Genomic DNA, 27,651 nt, shown 5'->3' on the forward strand with positions numbered 1-27,651 from the left:
CTGTCATACTTAGGTACATTAACACAGAAGGATTACTTAGAATTTGTTCATTCCAAAAACAAGACTTGTACTATGTGGCATTTGCAAACCCATCTGCACATGAAGAACACTTGCAGGATTGATAATATGATGGGACCACATCATGCATATTCCAAGAAATAGCCTTTCTGAGTCTCAGTTTGGTATGTTTAGTAAGATGTCCCACCAAGATCAACGAGACTTTGTTCCAAGCAATCATATACAAAGAGTGGGATCCTTACAGTCTTCATCCCTCAACAGTAAATTACCTGTATTGAATGCAAGTTACCTTCAAGAGAGTACTGCTCACACTAGGGTGGTCCAACATGTGGCCCTTAAGCCTTTTTTGGCGGCCCTTCCTACGACCCCCTCCCTGTTAATGACCACCAGCAGTAGCAGCAGCAGCAACTAAGTGTGGCACTCCATTGTCATCAGAAAGTCTTGCCTCCTACATTCCCAGCTGCAGGCACACCAGGTGGTTGGATGGAACTGCTCGGGAAGACAAGAACCTGTGGTTGCACTGCTGGCTCCCTTGATCCTCCCCTGCCCCAACCCTCCTCCTCTATTAATGCACTACAATGCTAATAATTATTGGCACATTGATCAAAGCTTAAATAGCATTCAGGTGAGGGTTGCTCTGCTTGCACCTGAGCTTGTCTGCAGCCCCATCATAGACAACTGATTCTCATTAGAGAATGGGCAAATAATCAGCTGTGGCATTCTAAGGGGCACTTCACGTATCACATGATATGTGTGTGGTTTTATTGCTGTGTTGTAGAGTGGGGGAGGCGGTGCAAGAAGGGGGTGCCAAGAGGGAAAATACTTATATAAGAGGAGTGACAGGAAAACAGCCAAATTCGCATTCAGCTTCCCTATTTTAGTTTGCTGCTTCCTGTGTCCTCCTGGATAGGTTTTGATCCTGGCTGCACATAGCGCAATGAAGGTGCAGTTATTTTCCAGGCTAGTTGGCCACCCCCTCCCCACCTCCTTTCTTTCCTTCTTAAGCAAAAAGTTGGTAATAGCACAATCCTATGCATGTCTACATGCTCAACTGCACTAAATCATCCTAGAATTGTAAACGTCCCTGCAAAGAGGAAGCTCGTTCTCATTTTGCTGCTTAAAAAAATACAAATAAATCCAGATTCCTTCATTGCACTAAAAAAAAAAAGTGATGCAGCAATTACTGTATTTTCTGGTCCTCTCCATTCCTTTGGCCAATTTAAAACTACACTCCAGGATTTTTGGGGAAGGGTTGGGGAGAGGAAATAAGAGTTCCACCCTCCCACAATATTACATTTAAGTTCAGGGATTTATTCTTCAAGCTTTTCAAGCTTCTTCACAGGCTGCATTTATTTCCTGGCTTCACAAGAGCTTTGAATTGTTTTTTATTAGAAGCCTTCTAAAATGATTTTATTTTTATACCCTGCCTGCTTATGCTGACAGGAATTCAATGTCTTCATTGTTAAAGAAAGAGACAACTGTTTGTGTATTAAATTTTATTAAATAAATGTATTATTTTTATTTAATTGTGTATTCATTTATATATCCATTTGAATATATTGTGTATATTAAATATAATTAACTATATTGCAAGCACTTTAATTTACAATTTGGAAATTAAATTCAGTGTGTGGCCGCATGTTCTGCATTGAAGTACTCTTGTGTCCCACTAAGTCTGAGAGGTTGGACCACACTAGCTCAGGCTATAGGCTGCAATCCTAAGTAAATCTGGAATTAAATTTAATTGATGTCAGTATGATTTAGATATGAATAAACATACTTGGGACTGGGCTATAAATCGTGGTCTGAGATACTGCAAAGCTGCTTGATTTCATTTCATTTCAATTCAGTTCATTTAAGGAATTTATATTCTGCTTAGTTGTTAGCATTTCTAAGTTGATAACTGAAGTACAGTGGTACCTCGGTTTACATACGCTTCAGGTTACAGACTCCGCTAACCCAGAAATAGTACCTCAGGTTAAGAACTTTGCTTCAGGATAAGAACAGAAATCGTGCTCTGGCGGCACGGTGGCAGCAGGAGGCCCAATTAGCTAAAGTGGTCTTCAGGTTAAGAACAGTTTCAGGTTAAGAACGGACCTCCGGAACAAATTAAGTACTTAACCCGAGGTACCACTGTATCTGCTTTCTGCATAATGACAGCTCTCGATCCACAAAGTCTTCAAATCCCACTGCAGCTAGACTACAAAAGGCAACTTTTATAGTATGATCCTACTAAGCACGTTTATTCAGAAGCAAGCCTGACTGACTTCAATGGAACCCACTCTCTAGTGAGAGGGATTAGGGTTGCTGTCCAACCCCATTACACCTTCAGCAAGCGGTCCGATTTTATTAGCAGAAACCCCACACTAAGATGTACAAAACTGGAGCCAGAAAGACCATAAACCTCACTGGGGAAGGTACCAAAAGGCAGCCCCTAAGCAAACTAAGATGGTGGGGGAAAGGCTTACACTTACAGCATCCAAGCTTCACGCTTCTCTAAAGATAGCTTTCTATTCAGATGGTTGGAAGAATAAATTGTTGAACAAACGAACAACAATGCAACTGCAGGAAGGTCGGTCCAGCTATGGTGGGGAGTGGGGAACGTTACCAAAAGGCGAGGGCTGGTTAACGTAACAATAATGACAATAATAACGGGGGAGAGAAAGAAAGGAAAGAAAGGGCCCAAGACACCTAATACAGCACAGCTTTTGACGAACGTCTGCCTCGCGATGGAAACGGGAAAGGCGGCGATCGCAGGGGAGTGGGATGGTGGGGGGGGGTCCCACCGAGAGACAACCGCCCCCCCCCGGCGAGCGCGCCTGTCCCGTTTCCATCGCGAGGCAGGGAAAGGATCTCAAAGGGATCTGATCTCCAAGCAGAGCGAGAGGAAGAAGAACCGAGATCTAAAGGTCTGGGCCGGGGGGAGGATTAGCGCAAGAAGAGATGGGGGCGGGCGCGGCGCTGAAAGGAGTGAGGGAAGCCTGGAGTCACCTCAGGGCCTAGCGCTGGGAAGGGGCGGCGGAGATCGGGGGAGGGGGATCGGGGGATCGCGCGCGGGAAAGAAGGGGGGTTCTCGCCCCACAGCAGGAGCCGCCGATCTGAGGGCTTGGGGGAGTGGGATCAGGCCCTCCATTGCCCACCCTCGCCGATCTTCTACCCAGCGCACCTTGCCTGCTCCCCCTCCCTCCATGTCTTTTCTCCCCTTAGCACCCCCCACACCGCTGCGCCTCCCCCCAGACCCCCACGCCCCCCCGGACTCACAATTCGATCTTGCCCGATTTGTCCCAGTTCTTGATCCACTCGGCAGGGAGCGCCGCCGCCGTGGATGCCCCTGATGTCGATGCCACCGCTGAGGCCGCCGCTCCCGCCGCCATCTTCCTGGTGTAGTGCCGAAAGCCCGGATGCGAGAACGGCGGGCCCGAGGTCAGAGGGGACGGTGGGGGCGGCCATGACGAGCATGACGGGAAAGTGGGCGGCGATGGAGGAGGAGGACGAGGACGACGACGGGGAGGAGGAGGGAGAGGAGGCTTTTGAGGGCGGGAGAACCTGGGCTTCCTTGGAGGCATGGCGCGGACTAGGCGCAGGGGCAGCGCGGGGCTCCGCCGGGAGGAACGGAGAGGGCCGGCAGGCGCAGAGCACTAGACCATGCCTTCCCTTCAGTACAACTGCAGACTTCTTGGGCCGAGGCCTGCTGTTTAAATAGTTCCCGTGCGCCGGGTCATGTGATGGACTTTGCGCGGGGGAGGGGGCCTTACGTGGACGGCGCCCCGCCCCGCTTTTAATTCAGTTTTGCACACCTGCACTGCTGCTCTGGGGTTAAAGTGACCCACAACAAGTTTCCGCACGCTAAGCACAAAGTCTATCTCCCCTCACCCTTTGCCCCACTCATTCCAGGCAAAGGATTGCGCTTTAACATTCCATGCCCTAGTTACAGACAGGTAGCCGTGTTGGTCTGCCATAGTCAAAACAAAAAAAAATTTTTTTCCTTCCAGTAGCACCTTAAAGACCAACTAAGTTAGTTCTTGGTATGAGCTTTCGTGTGCACACTGTGTATCTGAAGAAGTGTGCATGCACACGAAAGCTCATACCAAGAACTAACTTAGTTGGTCTTTAAGGTGCTACTGGAAGGAAAAAAAATTTTTTTTATTCCATGCCCTAGTATTTTTTATTATTATTATTATTATTATTATTATTATTATTATTGTTATTATTATTATCCCAAACTTTCCCACGAAGACCTGCTCTTTAAAACTGAATTGGAGCAAAGGTCAATTCAGATTTTCCACGGCTTTCTTTCCATTTGCTCTGATTTAGTGTTAAAAAGAGGGTTTTCACATGGAAAGCTTTGGAGCAAAAAACAACACAGGGCTCTGACACAGAGCTTTAAGAGCACAGGAGAAGTAAGTACTGTATGGATAAGCCCCCAGCAGTAAACAGCCTGTTTTCCCCAGGGAAACAATGGGTTAAACAAGAAACCTCTCAGACTTGTGCTTAGGAAACATGGGTCAAGCAGAAGTGTGACCCCTACACCCTACTAGTCAGTCATGACCAGTTACCAAAGATTATGGGAGTTGTAGTCACAAGAATTTCATATGTGACTAGATTCCACCCATGTTGGCTATCCCAAGGCTCAGGAAATGTGTTTTAGGCACATAGCCTTAATTTTATCTTATAACAACAGAGCCATGTGGCACCTTGACTTGACTCACTTAGTACACTTAACACCAGATACAAACAGACTATAGATGTGCAATTGTTTGCTTGAAAGAGTGTAAACTAGTTGATTTGTGAAGCTGAATGGTTGCGTACACAGGTATAAAGACTGCTCACTCATAGAATGTAACATGTGAATGCCCCTTTTTCTTTATAGCATTTAACAACTTTGATGCGCCTCTGCCAGCAGGGAAAGGCTACAATATTAATTCTACTGAATTTAATTCAACTTCTGGGTATGTAGATTGCATGTAACCCACCCACCATGGCATCCCAAGGTAAAATGTGATCTAAGAATACTGTTACAGAACTGGGGGACTCCCCTTAAACACTAACATTACCGTATTTTTCCATGTATAAGACTAGGTTCTTTCCCCTAAAAAAATATGTCCAAAATTTGGAGGCATCTTATACATGGGGGCCATCTCCCCCCGTTTTCTTAAATCAGAGTCTTAAATGGGGGTGTCTTATAGAAAAAAAATACGGAAATCAACGCTAGGATTTGGTGTTATTTGTGATAGGAAGGGATAATATAAGCCACAAAGGAATTCCTGGGTAGCTTAATAAAGCAATAGAACTTCTTTCACCAGGTGTGACCAGTGACTTGGAAGGTTGCCAGTGAACTGCTCTGGGGAAGGGGAAGGGGCTTCTGGGAAGAAGAAAGAGGAAGAAAGGCTGAGATCCATCTTGGTGAGGGAGAAGGAACAGCTGCCTGCAATGCTTTGGGTCATGCTATAAAATTTGAACCCTGTTCATGCAGACTGAGAGTGTAAATAGACAAATAAACCTTATTTCTTAAAACACTAGAGTCCCCCAATGTCTTCTATTCTCCACACAGACCCTGGGATGTTTGTGACCCCATGCGCTCTGGCCACTGCTTGGCAGAGAGAGGGAGCAGACACCTGGCTTTTGTAACAATATAAACAAACATACTCCAGAATGTAATCATTTGTTGATTACAAACCAGTTTATCATTTGGAACATTAATGAGCCTTTGAAGATGTTTGCCAGAAGCAGAGAACAACCCAACTGTCTTAAGCATGGTAGCCAGTACAGACACAGGTCACATCCACATCATACATTTAAAGCACATTTTCTCTGGCTAAATGTGATCTGGCAGGTGGTTGTTACAGGGCCTTTTCAGTCAATTATGGCAGAGGTTTTCAACCCTTCTGGGTCCAAGGCTCCCTTGACCAACTACATTTGCTTCGCAGCACTCCTGTGGGGAGCCCAGCTATGTCACCCCTTGCCTGCAGAGCTGGCATCCTCTCACCCCTTTTTGAACACCCTCCCTTGAAGTGTTCCCTCAGCTTCCTCTCTCCTTGGGAGTCCTCTGGGCAGCTGCTGCTGCTGCTGCCCCTAGTCTCTGAGCAGCCCCCCCCCCTTCCAAAGGAGAGGTGTCTCTTCACACTGCCCCACAGCAGTGTTGCATAGCTGTCAACTTTTCCCTTTTCTTGCGAGGAATCCTATTCAGAATAAGAGAATTTCCCTTAAAGGGGGGAAAACGTTGGAAGGTTTTTTGGCAAATATATGAATGTTGAAAGTAAAAAAATGTACATTCATTCATTTACCACTTAACATGGGCAAAGCCAGGGAGGCTGGGGGCAGGTGTGTCCTCTAAATCAAGTAAATAATAAAAATACTTAACTAACCAAGGGCATAACACTGCGGGGGCTCAAGGTCCCTCCACACAAATCCACTAAGTGACCTTGAGTGATGGAAAACACGATACGTGGGAGGGAAGAGTTCTGCCTGAGCATACATTTACTAATGTAGGGTTGTCATATTTCAGAAACCAGGACACCCCGAAAGTTGTTGAGATTTTCGTAGGTAATATATATTTTTAGATCGCAGCCATAATTCTTTTATTGCCGTTTCTTATGGCGACGTGCCTCCTTCATTTCCCCTTTTTCTCCTTTTTCATGGAAGTGCAGTCCGCAAACACACCAATAAACCAACATAGGCAAGCTGATCCTATATGACATCCTGCTCGATTTTGAGTCGCTGTCTGTTACAAAAGAGCGCAGCGCACCGCCAACCGAGGCAGGGGATAGGGACCTGACTACAATTCCCATCACCGCTGATCACTGGCGACGCAGCGCTTGGGGACTGGCGGGAATTGTAGTCCGCCCGTGGCCTCCACCGCATTTCCCCGCGGCTAACGTTTCCCGCCCTGGCAACTGAGTCCCGCCAGGTGCCGCTCTTCCGCGAGGCGCTTCGCCCGGCATCGCGGCTCCTCGCCGAGGCCGCTGGGTGGCGCATCCGCCCGTGCCCGGCCGCTCTTTTGAGGAGACGAAGGGGAGCAGCCGCCATTTTCCCCGCCCCTCTCTGAGGCAGCTGACGGTTTCTCGAGTCACAGGAGCCGCTTGGCCTCGCGAGTCCAAAGGTAAGGCCTGCGTTGCGGGGCCAGGCATGGCCTTCCTCGGCGAAACGGGCGGGGTGAAGCGCCCGAGGCTAGGGTCAGTGGCTAAGCGAGGAAAGGTGGCGAACCCCTAATTTCTGGAGCGGGGCCGCCAAAGCCGCACCTCTTGCTATAATAAGCAAATGCAGAGGAGGTGGCCTTGGGAAGACTCAAGAGAGAGTAATTTGGCCCACCCTCTCACGATTTCAGCCCCCTTTCAATAGGATTGGCGTGGGTAGGGCCGGCCCACCCCATGAAGCAAGGTGAGTCGGTTGCCTCAGGCAGCGGGATGCACAGGGGCGGCAGATGCCTATGTGGATCTTTCTTCCCACCTTCCCACCCCCCACCCCCCATGCAGATCACTGCTTGCCTGGCAGGAAGGAGGGACATTTTGTGGTTCGCCTCATGTGCCAAAATGCCATGTACTGGCCCTGCGCACGGGTGTCCCACACACAACCCCCAATTTGGACAGTTCCCTCCTTGCTTCTCCACCTTACCCCACAGATCTGTGGGACTGTGAGTGTGTAACTTCACTTTTGCACTCCTGCAGCCTTTATCCTGTGAGACTTGAGTGTGTGCATATGTGGAGGGAGGAGAGTGTGCTATCTCGAGTACATCCCTCTCCCCCATCCTGCTACTTTCCTGGAAAAGGCTGTTATGAGAGCAGAGTAGCTGCAGTAATCTTGGGGTTTTTTATTATTATTATTATTCCACAATTGCTTCCCTTATGCTGAAGAAGACAGGTAGCTGGGTGGTGGCACTGCCACATGCATGTCGTGTTTTCTTTGGCTTCTGCTTCTTAGGTTGCTTGCTCAGTTTTGACACGTGGAATAAAAGCTGTGCAGGATAAAAGCAAGATGCTTCCTTGTAGTATGCAAAGAAATGGTGCCCCCTGGGAACCAAGATGGTTGGGTGTGGCTGCTGGACACACCTGTACACATGACAAACTCCTGAAGCTGAATTCTCATTTGATAATGCAACCCAAATCCTTTTCTTCCTATAGTACAACAGGAATGTCGATTACTTGGAATGTAATTGCTCAGGTTTTTAAATAAGTTGTTTGGAAAATGCAGCTTAGCTATTTTTTCTTCACCACTCAAATCTGTCAAAGCATGGGAAAAAATAACTTCCTTTCCTTTGAAGAGGGGTGGGGAACCTGTGACCAGCCATATGTTTTGTCGTCCCCAATCAGCATGGCCAGTGATCAGGAATGATAATGCTGGAGCATGACATGCTCCCACCGCTCATCAGCTGATAGCTAGTGGGAGCATGCCTAGCTTCAGGTAGGAACAGGTTTACAACATTTGGGGCTTTTTAGCTTAGGAGAAAAGGCAACTAAGAGGGCACACAATGGAAGTTATAGAATTATGCATGGTGCAAAAAAAGATTTTTCTCCTTGTCTCATAATACGAGGACCTGGGTCATCTGATGAAGCTTAATCATAGAAGATTCAGGACAGACAGAAACACAGAATTGTAGAGGGACCAAAAGGGTCATCTAGTCCAACTCCCTGCAATGCTGGAATCTTTTGCCCAACATGAACCTGTCATTAAGAGTCTCATGCTCTAGTGACTGAGGTACAGTGGTACCTCGCAAGACGAATGCCTCATAAGACGAAAAACTCGCAAGACGAAAGAGTTTTTCGTTTTTAGCGTTGCTTCGCAAGACGAATTTCCCTATGGGTTTGCTTCGCAAGACGAAAACGTCTTGAGAGTTTGTTTCCTTTTTCTTAAAACTGTTAATACCCAGGGTGCATTGCTTGAAGAGGTGCAGTTCCGTGCTTCGCAAGACGAAAAATTCGCAAGACGAAAAAACTCGCAGAACGAATTAATTTCATCTTGCGAGGCACCACTGTATCTCTGTACTTCTTCACACAGCTCTTAACCAGGAGTGGGGAACTCCTGACCTATGGGCCAGACTGGGCCTACAATACTGTTTTCTCCAAGGCACACCCATCTATGATGTCTGGTCTGCTGTGGGGTGGATAAATATAATATTTAAAAGGAACAATCCAGTGCTTAAAGTGAGCTGATAATTGTTTCTTTGCTTGGAGCAAGATGCAGTTCCATGGTGAGAGTGCACCTTGCTCCAGCAGCATTTTGTTAAGAGGAACTCCTACATGATGCTTCTCTACCCGCACCCCCATGGGTGAGAGAAAGAAGCACTTTGCCAGCCCTATGCCATGTGCTTCCGAAAAGTGGCTGTCAGGTCAAGTGTTGGAAACTCCTCACAAGGGATTTTGACAGATGAGCTAGACAACCCACCTGTCAATAAGGTGATGCCACATTGATGTCATGTGATTGAGAGGTGGGTTGCGATTTTGAATCGAGGCCTAAGATACTAGACTCTTGTGGCAACCAGCAACTGATGGGCATCTTGTCAACCATGTGAAAGAGTGAATAAAGCAGCTGAAGTAATTGAGGTTGCTGTTGGTACATGCGATGTTAAATTTGATATATTGAGTGAAGGAAATAACTGGATGTCTCTGGTAATGCCCATCAACAACTTCTTTAATATTTGAATACTGTTTAAAATCTCTCTGTTTAGAATACTGTTTAAAATCTCTCCACCATGACCAAAGCTTTTAATTTGCCGAGAAATTATGCACACACAGGTGCAGAAAAGTAAAATGCATCAGTAAACAATTTTTGAACATTTTTTCCTGTGGATGGCACATTACTGCAATATTTGAAAGATGCAAATGAAAAAGTATGTGTGGTATGCTTTTTAAAAAAAATTAAAACAGAGGTCAGGTGTGTATTTGTCTTTGCTCCTCTTTCTTCCAGAAATTTTGTGGACATAATGATTTCAGAAAAATCTTGTGCCATATTTGTGTTACTTGTGTAAACCAAATTATTTATTTATGTGTAAAGTTTATCATTTGCTTTTCAGCTGCAAGTTGCCCAAGGCAGTGTCCAACTTATAAAACTAGAAGAGCTGGAACAATAAAGCCATTAAGCTGGCACCATTGACAGGGCTATCCTATGCATGTATACCCTGAAGGAAGTCCAATTGTGTTTAATAGGACTTACTCACTGGTTAACCCAGTGTTTCCGAAACTTGGGTCTCCAGGTACTTTTGGAATACAGTTCCCATCATCCCTGACCACTGGTCTTGCTAACTAGGGATGATGGGAGTGATAGTCCAAAAAACAGCTGGAGACCCAGATTTAGGAAACACTGGGTTAAACTATTTAGGATCCCACATGTTTAATTAGCTAATTAATGTTTTAATTAGAAAAGTGCCCACAGATTAAGTCAGCACCTGTACTATCTAATTTCAATGCATATGCTAGCAAAAGCTACAGCTGCCGATGGCATTTTAGAAGAATTAGAAATATTTTTATTAGAAATTTGCAGGCTAGACCTATTTATGTTGATAACAAATATTGAGGTAAGCTACCTGAAGGCTAGAAGGAGCAATTATTAAGTCCTCTCAAAAATTAGTCCCATTAAAGTTGTTGGGATTCATTCCCACTAAGGGTGCAGGCTGAATATTTGGAAAGTATTTGGAAACCATCTTGGCTTTTTCCACCTGGCCTGAGAGTGAAGGGCCCTGATTAACTCCAGCTACAAAAGCTGAGACTGCTGAAGAGGCCAAAGGCCATCTTGGTAGTCTCTTAAGTGCAGAACCAGGCCATCAAGCCTGAGCTTCCACAGCCACCAGTCGCCATGAGCCACCATTGGCAGCATTAGCAGCAACAGCTGCAAATATGTTCTATACATATGACAATACTTTGTTATCTTGTTAATTATGCTGTTTTAAATACACATTTCATATTTGACTTCCTGTAGTAATGCTTTCTTTTGAAAAGTTTAAGGTAATCCCCTCTCATTAGGTTTGCAGGTAAAGAAGCTGTGATAGACTCAGTGTTTATATTCAAATTTCATTATGCTGGTCCAGATTTAACATTCAAATAAATCATTTTAACAAATGTATTTAACAGCTGTTTAAAGATAATACAGTGAATGGTGTGTCAGAGCCTACATTGAATTTATAGTATCTGAATTAAGGCTTAACCAGAAGTGTCACATAAACCTAAGAAACTGTTAAGTTCTTGAAGAAGATCAGCCCTACACTGTAACAGCAAGTGATTACTTGCTGGTGTTTTCTATTTCTTCAAGAGTGGGACAACATATATTTCTACTTCTGAGAAAGGCTTTTAGCAGTCAAGGAATCTCATCAGTTACTTGAGTACAGGTAACCCCCAATTTACGTGGGGGTTACATTTCAGTGAAATCACATATACAGTGGTACCTCGGTTTACGAACTTAATCCGTTACGGAAGTCCATTCTTAAACCAAAGCCGTTCTTAAACTGAGGCGCGCTTTCCCTAATGAGGCCTCCCACCGCCGGTGCCCTTCCACCATTCGGCTTCCGTTCATAGACCGAGGTAAAGCTAACCAGAACACCTACTTCCGGTTCTGTGGGGTTCGTAAAACGAATAGTTCATTAACAGGGCTGCTCATAGACCACTGTATTTGAAACACTATTGAAAAAGCCTGCATAGACCCAATTCTGCCCCTTTTTGTGACATTTTCAGTTCAGTTCTGGCATGATGCACGCAGTCACACACATACCAGACACACCTAAAACAGTCACTGCCTGTAGTCTCAACTACTCACTGAACGTTAAGGGTTCATTCACCACCTTACATTATGTTGGTATATGCCAGGCTTCCTCAGCTTTGGCCCTCCAGATGTTTTGAGACTACAGTTCCCATCATCCCTGACCACTGGTCCTGCTAGCTAGGGATCATGGGAGTTGTAGGCCAAAAACATGTGGAGGGCCAAGGTTGAGGGAGCCTGGTATATGCTGTTATCTACAAGACATACCTTTCTACATTCTGCATAAAACAAACAGGTTAGTCCTTAGGGAAGTGAATCAACTCACACAAATCGGGCACATAGCTGTCAACTTTCAGATTTGAAAATAAGGGATCAGCAGCCTCAAAAATAAGGGATCAGCTGCCTCACCTGTCCCAGGGACAGTCTATGGGATATCTAACAATCCGGGATAGCAGCGGGAAATGACCCTGGAATAAGGGAATTTCCCACCAAAAAAGGGAAGGTTGACAGCTATGATCGGGCATCAGGAGTGATACTTAGCTGCAAGCCCACCCCTTTACAATCTCTAAAATAGAAGGTAATACTGGAGATGTTTATAGGTTTGTTTTAAGGACTACAGCTGGATCTGAGGTAGCCAGTGTGATACCCTCCAGAAGTTATTGAACTACAACTCTCATGATCCCTGGCTATTGACCATGATGGTGGCTGGTGTCAATGGGAGTTTGAGTCCAACATCTGGAGGTCATCATGTCTACTCTGAATATGAAGCACTTTGAACTCTCAAAAACCCATATAAAAGTTAAGTATTAAATTTCATACCTTTAGAATTCTAAACTTAAATGTGTTCTTATTTAGGAAAACGCTTGAAAACCCTTTTCTTGAAGGAGGGATGACATGTAATGGACCAGATAACTGTGAAGCTCGTGCCACTCCAGAGGATGATCCTGACCAAGATCTTGCTAAAGAATGCTCCAGACTACAAACATTTACCAATTTTCCAAGTCACTGTCCTATCTCCTCCTCAACTCTAGCCCAAGCTGGTTTCTTCTACACTGGAGAGGGAGACAAAGTAAAGTGTTTTAGTTGTCATGCAACCATTGAAGGATGGCAAAATGGGGACTCGGCAGTTGGAAGACATAGAACTGTTTCTCCAAACTGCAAGTTTATTAATGCCATTAAGATTCTGAAGAATGATACGCATTCTGTTTTCCCAAACTGTTCACACAGAGCTGAAATCAGCCTTGCAGCTGACTCTCCCCAGACCCCTCTTGATCCATCCTCTGATCTCTATGCAGATTATCTTTTGAGAAGTGGGCAAGTGGTAGATCTCTCTGGTTCTCTGTACCCCAGAAATCCTGCCATGTGTAGTGAAGAAGCCAGGCTGAGATCTTTTCACAACTGGCCCTCCCATACTCTTATCACTCCGAAAGAGCTGGCCCATGCTGGACTCTATTACACTGGCACCGGTGATGAAGTTGAATGTTTCTGCTGTGGAGGAAAACTGAAAAACTGGGAACCTTCTGATCGTGCTTGGTCAGAGCACAGACGCCACTTCCCTAGGTGTTTTTTTGTCCTCGGCCACGATGTGGGAAATGTTGGAAGTGTTTCAAATCAATCTGGTGATACCAGCCTGGATAGAAGTGACATACATAATGCTGACCTTCCCCAAACTCCATCTATGGCAGATTACGAGAACCGAATCAAGACATTTGCAACATGGAGGTATTTGGTTAGCAAGGAGCAACTTGCCCAAGCAGGCTTTTATAGCCTAGGTAAGCTGAATACAGAGCTTCAAAGTTTGTATTGCTATCCCTCAAGGGGGAAAACGACATTATATGATTAGTAGTGCCTAACATGGTTTCAATGAGCTCTTAATAAAATTAGCAAAATGATGGAATTAAAAGCAGTGGCCTTTTTCAGTTCTCTTACTGTTTTTTAGAGCACCAAGTTTGACTAACTCTTGTTAACATGTTAACACTAGTGTGTAATTCTAAATTTGGTGCTTTTTAAATAATTCAAACAACTGAGTCACTGTTTTTGTTTTTTGTGCTAAATAATCTTCAAATGAAATATTTGTTCAAATGCATAATTATTATTATGTCCTTTGCATTGGAGAGGATATACTTTTCATGTACTGTATTTGATTTAGTGCAGATTCTTTTTCTTCCAACTTACTTAAAATTCACCCCATCCCAAGAACTTGGGATAGTTAAAAATATGTTAATGACAGAAATTTACAGTTGGCCTGTTCTTAGAAACCAAAAGTCAATTTGAATGTAAAAGTCTTACGCTGCATAGGAGAGTTTAATAGGCTACCTTAAATGATGTGGTAGGACATAAATATGGACATGCTGGTTTTCGATGATGCACAGTTCATTTGTGCTGAACTTTGGTTCCACCCCAGAAAAATGTGAATATCTGTATGTTAATTTGTATAAATTCAGCCTTGTGTAGAGGAGAAAAGTGTTTCCTAGCCACTTGAAAATAAAATAGGGGGTTCTAAGAGAAAAGATAAAGAATGATAGATAAGTTTCATTTTAAAATACAGCTTGTCTACCTCAACTTACCTGCTGCAATGGGTGCATATGTGTCTTGGGACACACACTTGTTCATCTGAGGCAGTTGAGAGGCATGATCAGCAGCACCCCATGTAAACTGAATGTGCACCCCAGACACTCCAGAGTCTGCAGCGCAAGCATGCTAGACAGATTAATGTGGAAGGTGAAGGTGAAAAGGCCTCAAAACAGTTGATTTAATTAGGGCAAAACTTGCCCCCATTTTGGATCATTTTCTCCAGGACTGCTCACCTGGCACATGGCATAATAAGTTTTCATTCCATTCAAAGAAATATTTGCAGAGGCAGATTTTATTAAGAGCTTATACATGAATATATTCCTACTTCTCCACAGGTAATGGTGATAACGTTGCATGCTTTCACTGTGGTGGTGGATTACAGGAGTGGAAGACAGATGAAGATCCTTGGGAGCAGCATGCAAAATGGTTTCCTGGGTGAGGCACTTCATTTCTCCCTATGTGTATTATCTGTTATCTGTGCTAGTGTCTATATATACATACTGTACATTGTATACTTATGTTAATAAGTACTCTTCACGTGGTTCCATTCCATTTTCAGGAGACTGCAAATGTAGATTACCTATTTGTAAAGTGGTCTGTGATGTTGGAATTTAAACCAGCTGCTCTGTGACCTCCTTTGCAAGCTTCTCACTAATCTATTCTTTAATATTTCCCTTAACATTTTATTTTTGGGAGGGGTGTGGAGACATTCCAGACAGCAGCCTGGTAGGAAAGCGCGGCCATCTCAGAAAGAGTTGTTCTGTCTGTCAGCTCGGAGGCAAAGTTATGTGGGAGATGCAGTTGGAAGAAATTGGATCTCTAGGGCTTCTGAATCCTGGGCAAGTTTTGGTGATAGCTCTCTGCACTGTCCCTCTCCCTATGATGGAATGGAAACAGACCAACAGAGACCTCACTGCTTATGTTGGTAAATAGGATCTGTGATTGATTCGCCCAAAGCCTCTTCTTTCTGAGGAAAGGGTGAGAAGAGAGCTGTACTGTTAGCAAGCAAATTAATAGATGGACTATAACATGGCAGGGCGGGAGCTTGTTTGTTTGTTGTTTCCAAATCAGTCACTCACTGCACCTGTCAATGATTTAAAGCAGTAATTTGGTTTTTAACTTCCAGGTAATCTGATCAGTGTACATTTTAAGGAATTATGTCAACTTCCACTTCCATAACATATTAAGAACCTTTTTTCATAGGCTACTGTGTTCTTCCAGATTCACTATAAGTGCATTCTTCCATGTGACTGTTTTAGGTGATATCAATTTTATTTAGTTCAAATATTTTCCATCTAGGTGCAAATACCTGATAGAAGAAAAGGGGCAAGACTTTGTGAATAACATTCATTTAACACCACAACAGGATTCTACAGTAAGTGTGTGTCTTCTCCACTCTCCCCACCCTCCTGCCCCCAGGAACCATGCTTTCTGGATACCTCCATTGAAAATCTGTTTTAAGATAAATGTAATTTTGAACTATAAATTCACTGAACCAGTCAAATGAATAAAAGGGCTTTGGTTACTATCTTGCCATCTTTCTCCAGCTGCCTATGTTTGAACAGATGGTGCTTCCATATGTTGTTGTAAAGGTTAATTACTATATGCTGAGTTCAAGTTACTTAATTTATTATTAGTATTGTTAGTATTATTAGTATTATTTATTTGTTGGTTTCCTTTGCCAAAAACAACTGAAAGTGATTTGCCACCAGAAAAACAAATAAACAAAAATCCACATAGATAAATGAAATGAAAAGAAAAAACCATCCCTATAAAAATGTAAAAATTAAAAATACTGTTTCAGTGTGAGATTCCAGGGGTTCCAGGTGCTTACCCAGGGTTTGTGCTTCATTTGGGAATGAGGCAAAGTGGAGACTGGAGTCTTTAGGAACTGACAACACCTCCAACTTCCACCTCCATGTCCTTAGTCTTGCTCAGCTGCTGCTTCTGTTGCTGCTGTTGTTGCTGCTTCTGGTGGTGGTTCCTGTCAGGCAGTGGCAGTGGAAGCAAGATGATGATGATGGGGAAAACATGGATATTAAATGAGCATAAGACTCCATTTAGAACTATTGGTCCAGAATACATGCTGTTCTCAGCAGAGTAATTTACTTGCTCAAATAAAAAAAAGGGGCTTGTATAAATTGCAATACTACTTTAAAATTATTGTTTTTAGGGCTTCAATGTAATATTGCTAGACTATGATTATCCATGAATGTACAAAATTATTAAAAATAGCACTGGTCATTCCTTCAGCCTGAAGATTACAATTTACAGATTGACAAATGGGGCTGTATCCAATATAGTCAGACTTTGAGTAGACCCACTGAAATTAATGGACATGACTAGCATAGGTCCATTAATTTCAGTAGGTATTCCCTGAGTAGAACACAACCAATAATCTATTTCATGTACCTCTACCCCCTTGGGTTGAATACAAGTGCGCCCTTCTACATGCAGAAATTATCTCCTGATCACACCTTGCTTTGGATCACATCCACGCCATACATTTAAAGTACATCACTTCTCCCAAAGGTGTCCTGGGAACTGCAATTTCCAGCACTCTTAACAAACTACACTTTCCAGCATTCTTTGGGGGAAGCCATCCCAATTAAGTGTGCTTTAAATGTATTGTGTTGATGTGAGCTTAGAATGTTCCACAGGCAAAATATATTTTGCCTGTGCAACCAGTGGCAGACTTGGGTACTATGGTGCCCTGTGGAAGTCCAATATTTGGTGTCCTTCCCAACCCTCACACTGCCTTACCAAAGGTAAGAAAGAGAAACCCCCAGGTTTCTCTGTCCTCCATCAATCGCGGACTGTGGGTCGGGGGGAGGAGTAGCGTTGTTAATCCGGGAGTATTGCTCTTTCAGAGCTCTGCCAGCACCGGCGATCTCCGGCATTGAATGTGTTGGTCTCGTATGGGGCACCAAGGACAGCTTGGCTGTCTGGCTGGTGTACCGACCACCCAGCACACTGGCAGTCACCCTGTCACACCTGCTGGAGGTGGTGGCAGGTTGGGCCTTGGAGTTCCCAAGCTTACTGGTTTTGGGAGACTTCAACGTTCCATGCCGATGCCGCCCCATCCTCACAGGCTCTGGACCTAGTGACTTCCTTGGCAACACTAGGGCTCTCCCAGTTAGTTTTAGGCCCCACTCACCAAGCAGGCCACACGTTGGATCTGATCTTTGGTCCTGGCATAGATGTGATCATGCTCCCCCTGTGGAAGTGCCATGGTCTGATCACTACGCTCTGAAAGCCAAGATTGACTTCCTGCTCCTCCTCTGCTCGGGTGGTGAGCCTATTTGGGCTCACCCGCGAAGGCTGATGGATCCTGATAGATTCCATCAGGCCTTGCGGGACCCTGCTCCTCCTGGCAACTCATTAGATGACCTTGTCGAGGACTGGAATAACTGGCTCTTGGCGGCCATTGATGAGATCGCGCCTAAGCACCCTCTGCGATCCCGCCGAAACCGGGCCCCTTGGTTTACTAAGGAGCTTTGGAAAATGAAGCAGGATCTCAGACAGCTAGAGCGAGTATGGCGACGGACTCGTGACGGAGCTTCAAGAACATCTTATAGGATGCTTAGGAAAGCCTATGAGATGGCTATGAAAGCTGCTAAGAAATCTTACTTCGCAGCTTCCATTGCATCCGCTAGCTCTCGCCCGGGACAACTTTTTAGAATAATTAGGTCGATAATGTCCTTAGGAGGACAGCCAAATTTAAGCACAAATTCGACCCACAGCTGTGAGGCATTCACGAGCTTTTTTGCGGAGAAAGTCCTGCTGTTCCTCCGTGACCTCCCTGCCAATTTAGATACAGTGACAGAACTGGAGGTCCCTCGATTGTCTTCGGGTCCAGTGTTGGACCATTTCGATCGGATACTCCCTGCAGATGTGGATAGATTCCTCCAAGTTGGTAGGCCCACCACCTGCCTCCTTGATCCGTGCCCGTCTTGGCTGATTAGGGCATGCCCAGATGTCGCGTGGACCCCCCTGGTTGAAATTATCAATTTGTTCCTTGGCACGGGGACATTCCCAGGGGAGCTGAAGGAAGCAGTGGTGTGTCCACTCTTATGGAAACTTCACTAGATCCTTTAGACCTATCCAATTACCGCCCAGTTTCAAATCTTCCATATCTGGGTAAGGTAATAGAGAGAGCGGTTGCTGAACAGCTTGGTAGGTTTCTGGAGGAAACATCGGCTTTAGATCCATTTCAGTCCGGGTTCCGTCCTGGTTTCGGGACCAAGACGGCTCTGGTTGCCCTAACAGATTATCTCCGTAGACAACTGGATCGAGGCGGGTTGGGACTGCTGATCCTTTTAGATTTATCAGCAGCCTTTGACATGGTCGATCATGATCTTCTGGACCACCACCTCGCAGACGTGGGGATACAGGGCATAGCCCGTAAATGGCTGTGCTCTTTTATTTCTGGACAGGGACAGAGGGTGGCGCTAGGGAGGGAGATGTCGTCGCACCACTCCTTGGTGTGTGGAGTGCCACAGGGCGCAATCCTCTCCCCAATGCTTTTTAACATCTTTATGCGCCCCCTTGCCCAGATTTGGGCTGGGTTGTCACCAATATACTGATGACACTCAGCTTTATCTGCTGATGGATGGCCACACTGACTCAGCCCCGAACACACTGACCAGATGCTTGGAAGCTGTGGCTGGATGGTTTCGTGGGAGCCGATTGAAACTAAATCCTTTGAAGGCAGAGGTCCTCTGGTTGGGTCAGGATGGTATGGGGATGAGGGACCAACTCCCTTCTCTTGTGGGAAGTGCCATTGCCTTCCGTTAAGAGTTTGGGTGTAATCCTTGACACCACCCTTTCCATGGAGGCGCAGGTTACAGCAACAGCCAAGGCGACATTTTTCCACCTTCGCCGCATCAAGCAGTTGGTCCCTTACCTTTCCCGCCCCGACCTGGCCATTGTGATCCATGCAACGGTCACCTCCAGACTTGACTACTGTAATTTCCTCTATGCGGGGCTGCCCTTGAAGCTGTCCCAGAAACTACAGCGGGTGCAGAATGCTGCAGCGAGGCTCCTCACGGGGTCTCTGCCATGGGAGCATATTCACCCAGTGCTTTTCCAGCTGCACTGGCTCCTGGTGGAGTACAGAGTCAGATTTAAGGTGCTGGTTTTGACCTTTAAAGCCCTTCACGGCCTAGGACCCTCGTACCTACGGGACCGCCTCTCCCGACATGCCCCACGGAGGACCTTAAGGTCCATAAATAGCAACACTCTAGAGGTCCCGGGCCCTAAGGAAGTTAGATTAGCCTCATCCAGAGCCAGGGCTTTTTCAACTCTGGCCTGGTGGAACGCTCTGCCTCATGAGACCAGGGCCCTGCAGGATCTGATTTCTTTCCACAGGGCCTGTAAGACAGAGTTGTTCCACCTTTGCTTGGAGTCAATTTGATTCCCCCCCCCCTCTTTCTTTTTCCTTTTTCCTCCTGTGATGAGGCTGCATTTTAATTGTTTTAATGTTTTAATGTTGTATTTTAATTTTGTTTTTAAGTTGTATTCATTCAACTCGTTTTTATTATTGATTGTTAGCCGCCCTGAGCCCGGTCTTGGCTGGGGAGGGCAGGGTATAAATAAATATTATTATTATTATTATTATTATTATTATTATTATTATTATTATTATTATTTAAATCCACCAATGGTGCAATCTACCCTTCTCCACTGTGTTTTTTTTATAAAAAAAACTAACTACCATTTGGCCCCTCCCTGAACCATTCCCAAACACAGTAACTTCTCAGAGGGAAGAGGTGATTTCACTCTCAGTACTGAGTCCTGTAATAGCCATTCCTCCTGATCACTGTGTGACTTCCTTGCCTAACAATAGATGTAGTTGGTACTTGAATTTGCGTATTTCTCTTTCTTTCGTACCACATCTCTTAGATTGTAAGCCATTATTTTAAAATGTTGAGTGCTTTGGCGGTAAGGTTGATTTAAATGTAGCAAGTAAATGTGGGGGGGCGGTATTGTGTTTGTAACTGTGGTTTGTATTTTTGTGTTTTTGAATTGTAAACCAACATGTGATCTTTGGATGAAGGGTGGTACAGAAATTTAATAAATAATAATAATAGTAATAAACTGCTCTAGCACAAGATTTTACAGAACAACACCAGCAGTTGTTTTCTATTCTGCTCACAGTTCATTACATCCATTCTAATATCAGTGTTTCTGTTTAGATAGAGGAAGCAGAGAAGTTTTCACATTTTACAGGTATGGATACAATTGTTTGTAACTGTCCTGCTCAGTTTGCAACTCAGTAAGCCTAACAACGGTCACCAGGTCTTCAGTAAACTAAACTTCCTGTATTTGTTTGTTCTCTTCCTCTCCTTGGATTTGTAAGGGAGATGGCAAAACCACAATCAACATTACCATAAAAATCTGGTTGGAGCATAGAAAGATTCTCCTCCTCAAAGAGAGACTTTACATTCCTGCAGTGGAGTCTTTTCTAGTCCCAAAGGAAATCTGAAATACAGTTTGCAGCAAGGAGCACTTGGGGAAGAGGGAGGGCAGGTAAAGGCAATGAATGAGTCTTGCTAAAGTTTAAGCAGAAGATAATAGAGAGGAGCCAGCTCCTGTGTGAGTTCCTGGGAATAATGCATCTGGGAAAAATGGCATAGAGCAGCCTCAGAATTTGAGTCTGAAAAGATGAACGAAATTGGGATGTGATGTGCACCTAGCAGAAGGAAAATTTAGCAGATAGCCTCACCTGAACTTGAAAAGTCTTTCCAACAAATGATTTGGACCTGAGTGTCCTCACATAACAAAAAGCATAGATCGTGTAGTTCTTGGGCCAGCCTGACTCATGTCAACTAAGTGTCATGCCACAGGACTAGAGCTCAGCCATTAGGGCACTCTAGGAGCTCTACCTGCACTTCAGGAAACTTTATCATTCCGGTTTTAATCTTACATGTATCTGAACAATGATAAGTTGTATTGTAAACTATGTTTTCCATTAAGTATTTTAAAAGTAATTCAGTATATCAGGACACCTGCTGTATTTTTATCTCAGTTAATTTCCTTGCTTTGATTATATTTTCATCTCCTGGTTTTGCAGATGAGGAACTTTTACAGAACCAGCTGGTACAGAATGCAATGCACATGGGTTTCAGCCTGGATGAAATTAGGAGCACTGTGGAAAGGAAATGCCATCTGTCTGCAGAGGGCTACAGATCTATTGAGACATTGGTCACTGACTTAATCAGTGCCCAAAGAGATAATAACCCTAGTGCATCCTGGGAAAGCACCTTGCAAAAAGGTGAGCTCAGTATATGTCCAAAGCATATATGGGAGTTGAGAACAAGAAAAGTTGCTCTGGATGGGATATATTTTTGCTTGAGGGCAGAGTGTTTGCTCATGGATACATGTAGTGGGGTTTCGGTGACCAGAATTTTGGGCAGCAGCACCCTTCCAACATTTTATTACACATTACTCCATTGACTGACTGCTTTGACAGCTGTTTCCTATCTCTTTTTTGGTATGCTCTTGGTGTTCACTGATTTATCATTTTTAAAATACTTGTCCTGCTATTCCATTTAACATTCCTTCTGATGTTGGTCTAGGAAGACCCAGATGCTCAGTATGTTGTTTAGAAGTTTGTTGGGGGGGTCAAGATTTAATTTTAGAGATGCATTAATTTTGCTGCTATTATGCATTTGGATTTTTTATTGTTAGACCTTGTGTATTACTTGAGGATTGCTTGGTTTTATTGTATATTTATCAAGATGTTTTCGTCAGTTCATTGTTGTTTGATGTATGTATAATATGTAACTGTTAGAGGATTATACATTTCTGTTGTTTATTTTTTGCTGTTGTAAGCCACGTTAGTATGGTTTGACTATGGAAAGATGGCATACAAATTGGTGATCGGTTAAATAATTCCCCTTTTTGGTAATCTTTGGATAATTTTCCTTTGTTTCTACAAACATGATGATAAGCAAATATTGTTACCGCTTTTGCTTTATAGTTTAAAACAAAATTTATTTATTTTAAAAAAAACATAAATTGGCAGGTGTACAAAACATTTTGTATGCCAAATTACTTTGCATAGTCTCCAAAGAGTTAGGCTGGTAGTTTTATCCTCATAATGTGGGGGTAAATTAGTTGTTGCTTTGTTTATTTAATGTACCTTTCACCCAGTCTTCCAGATAATTTTCAAGTTGATTTCTAAACATAGAATCAAACAATAGCTAAGGCTGCAATCCTAATCCCATTTACCTGGGAGTAAGCCCCACTGAGGGACGTGGGTGGTGCTATGGGTTAAACCACAGAGCCTAGGACTTGCCGATCAGAATGTCGGCGGTTCGAATCCCTGCAACGGGGTGAGCTCCCGTTGCTCAGTCCCTGCTCCTGCCAACCTAGCAGTTCGAAAGCACGTCAAAGTGCAAGTAGATAAATAGGTACCGCTCCGGCGGGAAGGTAAACGGCGTTTCCGTGCGCTGCTCTGGTTTGCCAGAAGCAGCTTAGTCATGCTGGCCACATGACCCGGAAGCTGTACGCTGGCTCCCTCGGCCAATAAAGCGAGATGAGCGCCGCAACCCCAGAGTCGGCCACGATTGGACCTAATGGTCAGGGGTCACCTTTACCTTTACCTTTTAAGCTCCACTGAATTCAATTGGAGTTCCTTCTGAATAGACATGATAAGATTGTGCTGTAAATTAGCTATCTCAGTGAAAAGAACAAGGAAATAGGCAAGGAAAAAAGCTCTCAAATGGACTGTAGCTACAAAACACAAAATTATTGTTTGCTGAAAGGTTGGTCAAAAAACAGTTGACCTGGTGCTATGTTATTTTCCCTTTGATACAGGAGTCTGTCCTCCACTGATCTAAAGACTAACTGGCTCTCTGTTCTTTTTGTTAAAGAAGTGAGAAAAAGTGATTTAGGGACAGTTTATTGTCAGCAGTTCGAAACTTAAACTGAGGATGACTACTCTAGTAAAATTCCAATGGAATTTTAAAAGGCATCCCAATAAACAAAAATATGAAAGGCAGTATACTAGGGACAGAGGCTAGAAAACCTGGTAAATGAGGACAGTTGCAGCTATTTAAAGGTTCACAACTTGCACTCTTGGCCAATATGCCACATCAGCTTAATTTAAGTTGTCAGCTGTCTCTTTTTTTATCAATAGTTGTCATATTTGTTTAAGGAGGGAAAACATTTCAAGAAATTTTTGTAACTTTCTGTTTCCTTCTTAGATCTCAGTGCTGAAGAGAAATTAAGAAGTTTGCAGGAAGAAAAGCTTTGCAAAATCTGTATGGATAAAACTATCTCAGTAGTCCTCATTCCTTGTGGACATCTTGTTGCTTGTAAGGACTGTGCTGATGCGGTTGACAAATGTCCTTTGTGTTGCACAGTTATTACAAAAAGGCAGAAGGTATATATGTATTAATAAAACCATCATACTATGCAACTGGAAAACTCCTACCATTACAGATATAGATTGACTGCATATGCAGTGTTAATATGTAAATGGTTTTAAAGAAAATTAAGCTTAAATTGAATGCACTGATTTACTCTATGAATTATGTAGCTGCTAAATTGTGTGTACTTTGACTCACTTTAGTCCTGATGTCCTGACCCCGAGAGCCACAATGTATGTAGAGGCATCAGAAAGCTGTCCTGAGATGGTATATAGGGCAATATTTAGTTATGTCACCCACCACCACCTGCAGTCTGAAGGGATACAGCTCAAGCAGAAGCTTACTTCCTCAGTAAGAACTAGGTTAGAGTTGCCCTGAGGTCTAGCCAAAGTTTTGTCCCATGAATGGCAAAGTGTTTGAAGAATGTTTCACACCAGGGCAGAGAGAATCAGTAGATCGACATTATTTTATAACGATTAGGATGCAGTGGCAAGTTGATTGCACTTCATGTGTCTTTGTCATAGAAATGGAAAGCACATTATATCTCTACAACATTCAGTTTTCATAATGCATGTACATAAATAATTTATGTTGTTGCTTTATGTCTAGACCTTCTAGGATGTTTGGGGAGTTTCAGAACAATAGCTTTTTGTTGGTGTTTTTAACTCTAATGACTCTTTAGTCTCCAGTTGAGAGTTGAATTGCTGATGGGGAACCTCACCTATATGTCAGAAGGCTTATTCCAGTGATTTGAAGGAAATAGTAGAAAATTAATCCTATTTTGTACAATTTGTATTTCAAAATATTTACATCTACTAGTGTTAAATGTCAGGTGGTTATGTTTCCCCTTCCACCAGCTCACTTATTATATTTGTTACTAGTGTCTCATTCTTGTTAACTTTGCAAATGGATTTGTTGAATTTTGCCATTCTGTAGATCTATATTTATGTGTGACACCTTACATGCGTAAATCTATATGATTTGGGCTTTTTACATTAAACTGCAACATTACAGCTGCAGTTCTACCTAAGTTCTATATTTGGAAATGCTGTTGACTTTATTGGGAGTTACAAAAGAGCATAGGATTGCAATATTTGGGCTTGATTTAAAACACTGTTAGGACCATTCCCTTAAGTTGCTAGAAGGAGCAGCATGGTGGCACAGATAAGTCTCTGAGCCCCAGGGCTGGCAGCAAGTTTTTGTAGTAGCTGTAGGGCACCATGCCCTGCTGCTCTGTGGAACTGCATTGTGGAACAGGCTTTAAATGTATTTGCTAGTTGATCTGAAAACAATCCAAAGGATAAATACCTCCAAGATGTGCAGTAATCAAATAGGCTTTTGTATAACATTTGATTTCCCACTTACTTTAGAGTTATCTACAAGTCACATGTTTTGAATATGATTCACATTGGTTAAGCTCAGTCAACCTAATGCTGTTGTTCATTGTAGTTTGTGTAAGAGCACACAGCCTATCAACATTAATTAATACTGTGCAGCGGCACTGCTAGTTAAATTATACCCTTCATTGGTAATTTATCCATCCTGATGGTTATATCTTTGTAGCTTTCATTCTTATCCATTTGTGTTTGCATCATAATGAGAATATGATCTGTATCCAAAAGGGATATCCACAGCATTTATTCACCCTCTCCACTTCTTTCACTTTATTTTAAAATATATTTTTTTAATTTTATTACAATTGATAGCAGGTTTAAACTATGTATATTTTGTGGACAATATTGAAACACACTTATGCAAACAAATAGGTTTGGAATCTAACTGTATAATGAGTTTTGATTGTAAATATTGTTGATCTATAACTATAAAATAATGGTTCACCACCATCTGGATTGAGTGGAGCAAATATATGCCAATGTCTTGACAGGTGATATATTTTTTTTAAAGTAGTATAATCATGTAATATAATCTTAGTACTATTTTGCAGTTCAACTCTGACGATTTTTAATAAAGTGATTTTATATTATATATTGAAATTTATTTCTCACATTCATAAGGGACACCACAAATAAGTCGGACTCCTGTCTTTTCTCTTCCCCTTCTTATTCTTTGGATACAGTAGAGTTGAGAATATTAGTGCCTCAGTTAGAGTTACCATCTCACTTCCCATCAAAGAATTCATACAGGGGAGAACCACATCAATGCTTGGAATGTGGAAGGAGCTTCAGCTTAAAGCAAAGTCTCACTAGGCGTGAAATAATTCATGATGGAATGAAACTATAAAAGCAGTGATTGCTGGCAGTCACTGAATCAGAGACGGCTGTGCTACAAGGTGTGAATCTACACCCATACGTGTTTCCAGCACTCTTGTATATCCCTAGGCACACTCCTAACAGGTTTAGAATCTTACTGGAGTTAAAACATGCATCCACTATAAATATGTGTTTCTGTTCTTATCCTTATGCCCCATAAAGATGTTGCACACACCAGAGCAGGTATCTTCAGCCTTGTCAGACCCAGGACCCACTGTTAACCCAAACATGCATTTGGGGACCCATTTATTAATCTTCTACCATATATTTGTATACTGGTAGTGGTCCTCTTGCACCACACCTTGATTATACCCTTTAATCAGATTGTGACCCACTGGTCGCAACTGGTCCCAACCCACCAGTTGAAGACCACTGCCCCAGAGGAATAAAGAAAGATTGGTTTATTATAATAAATGGAAGTGATAGCATATACAGCTGCTGTTTTCAGGCAGCAAGCTTACAATAAAAGTCGGTAGCAAATTGGGCAGCATGCACACCTTGACCATGAGGTTAAAAATAATCCCTGTACTATCCTAAAGAAAGGTGTGGAATGGGTATATCTGTCCTAAAGAAAGTAGAACCTGTTAGGGATCATAGGTCTGTAGCTTTGGTCTGGAGTTCTGCTCTTCTCAATAGCCTCAGCCTGCAAGACTACAGCATCCCTCTCAGCCCTTTGGTCCATGTCCAGCAAGGCATGAAGCAGGGAATTCCACTGGAGCTTTGAACTACCCAACTATTGAGAATCAGGGATTAAAGTATTATTTGGAGCCAACGTATCCTTATGGGAAAGGGATGAGTGAGGGTTATAACAGCTTTATTTTTTAGTACCATTGTTTGTTTCCTACAAGTTCCTGTATGTTTACTATTTTGAAGTTGAAAGGAGAAGATGCTGGTTATATTATATTTCTCCTGTTTCATGAGTTTACCATTGGAGGAAGATTCTGTAGTCTGTGGAGAATGCCATTCTTTCCCACAGGAGGTGATAATTAAATTTTGCTGGTAACACAGGATTAGTGTACTGAGGTTTACATTAAGCTTTAGGAGGTCAGGATATTTACCCATATATTCCAGAACACATCACAAGTTACAATTTCTAGTGTTGGTTCATGCCACGATAGCCATACATTACTCAGAAATACGCCCCACTGAATTCAGTAGAGATTGCTTACTTACTAGTATGACTAGGGTTGCAGCTTGAATAGGCTAGTCCTACCAGTGTCGCACAGAACTTTTAACAAGTTACCCCATCTGTTTCTAGAGCAATGGGAAATTATTTCCCCAAGGATCCAGTTTATTCATTCCTTCGACATCTTTCCAGCCATGGCAGGCACTGTAACTTTCCCAGTGGTTTGACTTTACCCTCAAAGGTGCACTCCTCCATTGTCTCCTGAGAAAGACTGATGCCAACCAGTGACAGTAAAAACAACACAGCCCCAGCCCTTTCATTAAAAGCATTCAGGTTCCCAAAAGGCTGTTGGAACAAGAAAGTCTGCTGGCAGAAGGACAACAAGGAGGAAGTAAGTCTAGCTTCTCCAGGGAGGGCATTCCAGAGTCTGGGATCAACCACCGAGAAGGTCCTCTTCCACATCCCTACCAAGGGTGGCTGTGAAGGTGGCAGGACCAGGAGAAGGTCCTTCCCCAAAGATCCCCAAACCCAAGTAGGTTCATATGAGGGAATATGGGCATTCAGATAGCTTGGACCCAAGCCAAATAGGGCTTCATAGCTCATA

The 27,651-nt window shown here is 43.4% G+C and overlaps 2 protein-coding genes across 6 annotated transcripts in view; one reads left to right on the plus strand and one right to left on the minus strand.

Moving 5' to 3' along the window:
• LOC310754189 (THO complex subunit 2-like) overlaps positions 1 to 3,682 on the minus strand; it is a 57,035-nt gene extending 53,353 nt beyond the window's left edge. For all 4 annotated transcript variants that reach the window (XR_014543672.1, XM_083595769.1, XM_083595768.1 and 1 more), the window contains exon 1: positions 3,280 to 3,682. Coding sequence is in view for 3 of the 4 variants with exons in the window: in XM_083595769.1 (XP_083451895.1) it covers positions 3,280 to 3,584 (305 nt within the window). In the remaining variant the exon portion in view is untranslated. The remainder of the gene's footprint in view (positions 1 to 3,279) is intronic.
• A 3,231-nt stretch (positions 3,683 to 6,913) lies between these two features.
• Positions 6,914 to 25,635, plus strand: XIAP (X-linked inhibitor of apoptosis). 2 transcript variants are annotated; one of them, XM_083595771.1, is made up of 7 exons: positions 6,914 to 7,117; positions 12,556 to 13,472; positions 14,610 to 14,709; positions 15,574 to 15,649; positions 20,472 to 20,505; positions 21,350 to 21,550; positions 23,487 to 25,635. In XM_083595771.1, the coding sequence occupies exons 2-7, from the start codon at positions 12,590 to 12,592 to the stop codon at positions 23,678 to 23,680; spliced, it is 1,488 nt and encodes a 495-aa protein (XP_083451897.1). In that variant the 5' UTR covers positions 6,914 to 7,117; positions 12,556 to 12,589; the 3' UTR covers positions 23,681 to 25,635. The 2 variants fall into 2 exon arrangements, with proteins under 2 accessions (XP_083451897.1, XP_083451898.1); XM_083595772.1 differs by having other exon boundaries at positions 7,108 to 7,395.
• The last annotated feature ends 2,016 nt before the right edge of the window (positions 25,636 to 27,651 follow it).

This window comes from Podarcis filfolensis (genome assembly GCF_964270895.1).
Source record: "Podarcis filfolensis genome assembly, chromosome: Z".
NCBI classification, from domain to species: domain Eukaryota; kingdom Metazoa; phylum Chordata; class Lepidosauria; order Squamata; family Lacertidae; genus Podarcis; species Podarcis filfolensis.

Bases quoted from the DNA above. Each gene is read 5' to 3' on its own strand.
- XIAP (XM_083595771.1), top strand. From the start codon at position 12,590: ATGACATGTAATGGACCAGATAACTGTGAAGCTCGTGCCACTCCAGAG. The intron at 15,650-20,471 runs GTAAGTGTGTGT...GTTTCTGTTTAG, and splicing joins CACCACAACAGGATTCTACA to ATAGAGGAAGCAGAGAAGTT. The intron at 20,506-21,349 runs GTATGGATACAA...CTGGTTTTGCAG, and splicing joins GAAGTTTTCACATTTTACAG to ATGAGGAACTTTTACAGAAC.